Raw genomic sequence first — 7,458 nt, 5'->3', positions numbered from 1 at the left:
TAGTCCGGGAAATGATTACCTCTAAAGTTGGGTAGTTGTTAGAGAGCCAAGTAGTGTTTAGTTGGTTAGTGCGTTAGCATAACAAATAAGAGCTCCTGTATTTGAGTCTTGAAACACACATTTTTATGGTTTAATAAAGAGCTGATCATGCTTAAAAAAATCGCCCATTGGTCGGGCCGGGCCGGGACAAAATTTTGTGCCCAAAACCCGCTATTTTCGGGCCAAAATGAGCAGGCTTTTCGGGCCAAAATCGGGCCGCACAAAAAAAAACTAAAAATACATTTTTGGCTTGCCCAAAGCAAAAAAAATTCGGGGCGAGTCCGACCGCGAGTCAAAGAATTCTGCCCAAAACTCGCCCAAAAAAGTGAGTCGGGCCAAAATGATCAGCTCTAGTTTAATGTCTCAGATCATTTGATTGTGTGGAGGAGAGAGAGTACATGTGGCAGCATGCCATATATATACTAGTTGCATATGCACGCGATGCGTGCGTCGACAATCTTATGCAGTTATATATAAATGGACATGTTTTTTTTTATCTAAAATTATTTTGATAGTGATGTAAATTATTGAGGTTCTTTTATTGATGTTATTATCTTTTTAAATTAAAGGTGAATGATGTTTAACTGTTCAATACCATCACTTTAAAATTTGGTAGATGATTTAATAATTTTCTTTTCAACGACTTTATTATAGTTCTTTAACAATTATAGATGTTAATAAACCATATTGTTTGAACTTTAATTTGTAAATATGAAATATTATGTTGTCACGATATGTTGCTAACTTTTTTTGGTTGAAGATTCTAATTGATTTCGTGAATTAATTGTGTCAATCTTGTTTGCCAAGTTATTAATGGTATTGCATTTTCCATTTTTGACCGACTCATATGGCAAGTTTCATTGATTATCATTTTTCAATTTTTTATAAAAAGAAAAACTTGAATGATTAGAGGGTATTTTAGTTACTTCAAAAGAGGACACCACACCTCCTCCCTTGGCTTATATATATATATATATATATATAAACTTGCGAAAGGTTATTAGTAACATAGAAATAACTAGCAAGAACTCAGCCAATATTCCATTTTTTATTTATTTATTATTTATTATTATTATATAAGCATTGTATAGGATTTGATCTCATGACTTCAAGTTTATATACTAAAGTCTTAATCACTAAAACAAATAATATTTGTGATATCATTTTAAAATAAATTAAATATTAATAATGAAAATCACAAGTACTCGGAGCATAGCTCGAGCGATCGAGCCTACAAACTAGTTTGTTTTAAAAACGTGAGCTTGAGGAAATTATTTTGGGATTGATATATATAGATCACTTTGCTTGTTGGTATGTTAAGATAATTATGGATAGTTTGGATAACTTCCAAAGACAGTTGTATATATGTTGGGTTTCCTATTCCTTGTAGGTTTTGAAATAGATCTTGTACTATATATATTGTGTTAGCCCTACTTATATTTTTACATAATATCATCCGTTCCTTACATCTCGAAGTTCCAAATCCTATAATGAAGAACAAACTATATAGTACCTCTTCTCAGGCCAATGATGAATATGACTTTGATAGAACACCATCGAAGAAACGCAAGAAGAGAAGTGCAGATCATGAGCTCACATCACATGCTAGGCAAAATATGGGAAATCGCATCATTACGCAGCAAGATCAATGCGTATACTGTTTTGAGAACACTAATAGACCTAAACATCTTGTTATAGCTATAGCAAATTTGACATACTTGATGCTACCTCGATTCGAGCCCGTTGTCCCTAGCCATTGTTGCATCCTTACATTGCAGCATGAATCAGCAACAAGAATGGTAGATGATTATGTTTGGGAAGAAATCCGGAACTTCAAGAAGTGTCTTATTATGATGTTTGCAAAGCAAGAAAAAGAAGTAATCTTTTTAGAAACAGTGCTTTGTTTGGCACAGCAACGTCGTCATTGCACAATCGAGTGCATTCCTTTACCCAAATACCTTGCTAAAGAAGCACCACTTTATTTTAAGAAGGCAATTGATGAGGCAGAAGATGAGTGGAGTCAGCACAATGCAAAGAAATTGATTGTTACTACTACTACTAGTAGTCACAAGGGATTGCGCTCTTCAATTCCCAAGAATTTTCCCTACTTTCATGTAGAATTTGGGGTTGATAGGGGATTTGTACATGTAATTGATGATGAAACACAGTTTAAGAGTAGCTTTGGTGTCAATGTTATTAGGGGAATGTTACAATCTCAAGACGAAAATATGTACCGTCGCCCAAGGTATGAGTCCATTGAGACCCAGAAAGAAGCTGTTTCTGAATTTGCAAAGGAATGGGCATCCTTTGATTGGACTAAACAACTTGAATAGAATTCGTTTATGGGAAATTCTACATGGTGGCCTCCTACTTTGGGTTTTTCTACTTGGTGGCAGGCAAAAAATTTTTTTATACCAAGTAACCTCCTACTTTGGTTTATTATACTTAGTGGCCTTAATTCACTTAAAACCTAGTTAATCCATCACTTAAAGTAAATTTACTAACCTAACCCCTTAGTTAATTACCCTAATTAATTCAAAACTCCCATTCCTCTTCTCTTAAAAAAATGAATCAAATCAAATCATCACTAACAAAGAGAACTTGGACCGATTATCTTAGTGTTGCAAAACAAAATGAATCACCATCCTCGCAAAGTTATGAATGAATTCCAATCAAATTGAAATATTCCAGATCATGTCTATATAATGTTGTGTACATATGCATGTAGGAATCACTCTCAAACTCTTAAAGCGATTTGCGTTCTAGCTCTCGAACCCATTTACGCTTATGTACGTAATTTCTATGATAACTATCTTATGGCACTGCACAGTGTTGTTCTTCCATGTCGGATCTCTAAGCTTTCTTTGTCTTGGAAGCACCAGTTGGAGGCCATATGAGACAATTCTCCTCTTTGTATTCTCCTGTTATTAATGTTTGGTGTGGCGTTCTTTGGCGTTCTTAATTATGTGTTTGAGTAGATCCGTGGAAGTTGGGTTACTTTTTCTTCTAAGGAGAATTTACTACTGAAACTTTTTGATGTGAATCAAAATTTATCTGCATTATTTTGGTATATATGGAGTAGAGGTACATGTCATTGATTAGTGTAATGTTTGGCGATTTTTGCAAAATCTAACATATATAATTACAATATTATTGAGCTTGAGCTATTAAAGTTGCCAAAATTTTCATTGATAGAAACTGTTGCAGAACTTTTCTTCATCTGTTATCCAAAATAGAGGTTTAAATGACTTTGAATGCCCGAATATGTGCTGAACTCAATCTGTAGGAAACTTTACATTTCACTTTTAGAGATGTGTTTTTTACTAAGATTGTTCAATTGAACTGCCAAAATTCTCAACTGTCTGGATTGTGGTCAATGCCGATATGTTCGTCGGAGAGCCGAAAACTTGATTACAGTGCTTGTGTCAAGATGCTACTCTCTTCTTGGGGGTTGTTCCTGCGTTTTACTTGTGTTAACATGGAACCCTAGGAGTGAGAGGGAGAAGAGGAGAAGAACAGAGAAGGAAAAGGGAAGCAGGTTTTTAATCGAGAATGGGAGGGTATTTATTAAAATTATAATTAACTAGAGGGATAGATTAGTAAATTCACTTAAATGATGGTTTAGTTAGGTTTAAGTGAATTAAAGCCATGAAGTATAATTAGCCAAAATAGGAGGTCATTTGATATAAAATATTTTTTGGCCTGTCACCAAGTAGAAAAACCGAAAGTACGAGGCCACCATGTAGAATTTCCCTTCGTTTATTTGTTAAGTTGGAATGATAGTAGTAGGCTAGTAGCCTGTTTTTTTTTATCCATGAGAGCCACAAAGGCGGTACAAAGTACAAAGAAGGGAAGGGGGGATTCGAACCTGTGACCTATCGTACACAACACCTCAATCTTAACCATTAGGCCAAGACATCCTTGGTAGTAGGCTAGTAGCCTGTTTCTGAGAAAAAAGTGTAAAATTTGCCATTTTTTTTTTTTTTTTTGATGGTTTCATATAAAAATGGAATATAAATTTGCCTACTTCAAGAAATTGTTAGAGCACACTTATCAATGATCAAGAAATAAGATCAAACATGTAATTTTAAAAAAGATCTCTTTAACAATGAATGAAGATAAGATCATGGGCTGATGGTGATGAAAATTTTGCATGGGGTGAATAAAATAAATGATAAGATTGTGGGATGAGTGATGTCAAGTGTTACTTTCTGATTTGGTTTTAGAATATAGTAATTGTTGTAAAATTTCCAACGGTTTTATTTTAAAAAATACAAAGTGAAAAAAAATATCAATAGCTCTATTTTTTCGAGCTCTATAAATAAAGACCCACTTTGTTATATTTAATTTGGACAATTTTATTTATCTATAAATAATACTACCTGTCATGGTTATGTATAATTTGAGCTCCATATACACAATTGAATGTGTGTCAATGTTAACGAAAAGTCCCACATTGCCACATTGGTATCACTCAAACTACCTGTCAGGCTGTCATGGTTATGTGATGAAGCGCCAAAACCAAAGAGCATGTTATGTGGCTTTGGTTTATAATAGTATCATCACTTTTGCTTAGAAAAGTGTAATCTACCCGGCATGTTTACACATTTATTTCTCCTTCGATATCTGATGGAGAAGATTTGGGTGCTATTGTTTTGCTGGAGAGCTTTCTAGTGAGGATAATCGGATTTTTATAATGAGACACAATTTTAAGCATACACATAAGATTCAATGTAAATGTTCTGAGTGTACATAGAGTCACAAGGGTTTGATTTTCCTTTATCATGTATACATATGCATGCATGCATGCTTAATTTAGACAATTTTGGTAAAAACCTTAACTAACTCAAAATCGCGCCGCTCTCTCTCTCTAGACTCACCCAAAACCCTAACCCTAAAAACTCCAAAACTACACCGCCCGCACAGGCTCGCCGGTGGCCGGTCGGAACACCGCGCCGCACTCTTAGCCGCCGGCGAGCCTGCTGCCATCCTTTCCGAAGGTTAGCTTGTCGTTTTCTTCAGTTTCTAGGTTAGTTTGGTTTTTCCTTTCGTTGTTTTACTCCCCCCGCCCCGTCTTCCTCCGTAGCTTCAGTCCGTCCGTCTTCCGGCGTGTACCCCTCCGTCGTCGGTCCCCTTCCCGTCAGTTTTTAGCCTCCTACAACCCCTGTTTCCAGTCGTCCTTCCCTCCCTCTCCCCGAGTTGTCCTCATCGCCTCCCTCTCTCTCCCCGAGTTATCCTCATCGCCTCCCTCCCCCGTCCCTGTCGTCGAGTCTGTGTCGGATTGCCCATCACAGTGTCATCTAGTTTCCTTGTGTGCCGTGAGTCCCCTGCGTTGTCCTAGTTTTAGGGTTAGTTCCCCCTCCCCATACCCCTGTTTTTTAGTGCGTGAAGTTAGGTTTAGTTTTTCCCTTCCCCGACCCCCTGTTCGTTGTCACAGTGTTAGTTTTAGGTTCCCCTCCCCATACCCCTGCTCTGTTTTGAGCTTTAGTATTAGTGTCCCCTTCCCGTTCCCCTCTAGTGTTCAGGTGTCGGTTTGTTGGCTCGCTCAGGACTCCGTCGTCGGCCGTGAAGATTCTGCAGTTTGTATGGTGCTGGTTTTGGTGTGGTATCCTTCTATCATGTACTGGTTGTGGTTTTGTTTTGCGTTGCTTGCTTCTGTTCTTTTTCTAAGTTTTAATTTAGGATTATTCAGATCTAGTTATGATTATCTAGGGGTTGTAGTATTGGGTAAGATGAGAGGTGGTGATCTTTTGATTCCTGTTGTGGTTAGATCTTCTAGGTTGTGATTGCAAAGACGGCTTTTCGAATCCGTCGATTGGGTGATTTTCTTCTTTATAAGTCGCCTACTTTTACCGTGATGACCTTTGCCGTCATCACACCTCAAAAATGCATCTTGTGGGAGGCCCTCCAATTTAATTTGGAGCAAGTTATGTCCTCCACACATTTCGAGTTTCAGTCTTGCGAGACTAAACTCTGGTTACCCTTGTTTAAGGGTCAGAATTCACCATAGGAGGTGATTTCTTGGTTACTTTCATCAGTGGAATCTCAGGAAGGTGTTTCTGTTCAAGGACCTTGGGATTTTGTGGTTAGTGCACTTTCGAAGTTACTAGCTGCGTTGCGGCAATCTCCTTTTGAAGATCGGTTTTGTGCTGCCTTTCAACAGGTTCTCTCTCATTTTAGGTCTGTTTCATCAAGACCTTTGTCCCCCATCCACATCGCTTTGCTCGAGATTAGGCTAAGTTGTTATGTAATAGTTTGTTTTTCTTTCGTAGGGTATGTACGAGCAAATGAAGCTCTTCTAGCTTCATTTGCTTTGTCATCTATGTTGATGTACTAGAATTAGGTTGTACTTTCAATTTTAATTAATGCAAATTAACTTGATGTCAAAAAAAAAATAATTTAGACAATTTTTACCCATCTCTTATCTCAAATATATATCATTTGTTCGAAAAATAATAGGTCAACTTTCTAACTTGGTTTGTCTAGTGAGATGATTATATTCTTATCCCAAAGAAATTAATTGACAAATGACTAATTGATCCAAAATTTAAGGTTTAAGCGAATGTCATACAACCCCTTGAAAGACACATTTTAAAGCCCGTCAAAAAAAAAAGACACATTTTAAAGCACTACATGATCATCTACATAACGTCATAACCGTAATACTATACTGATATATTAAAAGACGTTCCTAAATAAAAGAACGATGTCACGTATAGACGTGACGCTTTTCCTTAGAGTGTTTAACTCCATGTAATTAATATGCAATAAAAAAATAGAAAATGCATTGTATAATATTCAATCATGTGATCACAAGTATATATACTAAAGTTTTAATTACTATATCAAAATGATACTTAATGTTATTATTTTAAAGTAAAATATTAATAAATAAACGATATAATTACTACAACAAAGCTTGAGTATAAAAACTAATTTAAAAAACAAATGGTGACAAGTGACAACATGTAACCATCATATACAAGGTGATGTGACACAATTATTTCAGGGAAAAAGGAGCAACTATAAATCAAAAAGATAAGTGATAAAAAGCATGGTAGGCAGCTGGGGGTGTCAAGTGTCATAATCAAATCGGCATAAAAGAATTGAAATGATCACTTTCCTAGTTTCCTATCAAGCACAAGCAACAAGCAACCCTTCCAATTTTAATAATGACATCAAATGCTCCTTAATCTCATGCACCAACACCTATTCCCATACAAATATTTTGAAAAATATAAGTCAACAAAAACAACCACGTAAGATTAGATCCTAAATATCTGTGTGGCGCTCTCCTTAAGGAGTTTTAGCTCATGTAATCCATGTACAATAAAAAAAAATTAAGAAATTACATAGTATAGGGTTTGATCCCAAAGACCTCAAGTACATATACTAAAGTTCTAACCAGGCTAAGTTGTA

At 36.1% G+C, this 7,458-nt stretch overlaps 1 protein-coding gene across 1 annotated transcript; it reads left to right on the top strand.

The window, feature by feature from the left end:
- The first annotated feature begins 1,529 nt into the window (after positions 1-1,529).
- Positions 1,530-2,372, top strand: LOC104886735 (uncharacterized). Its single transcript, XM_010671222.1, has one exon. The coding sequence runs from the start codon at positions 1,530-1,532 to the stop codon at positions 2,370-2,372; it is 843 nt and encodes a 280-aa protein (XP_010669524.1).
- Positions 2,373-7,458: the final 5,086 nt, after the last annotated feature.

This window comes from Beta vulgaris, chromosome 2, assembly GCF_026745355.1.
Source record: "Beta vulgaris subsp. vulgaris cultivar EL10 chromosome 2, EL10.2, whole genome shotgun sequence".
Lineage (NCBI taxonomy): Eukaryota > Viridiplantae > Streptophyta > Magnoliopsida > Caryophyllales > Amaranthaceae > Beta > Beta vulgaris.
This window is presented reverse-complemented; position numbering and strand designations above follow the sequence as displayed.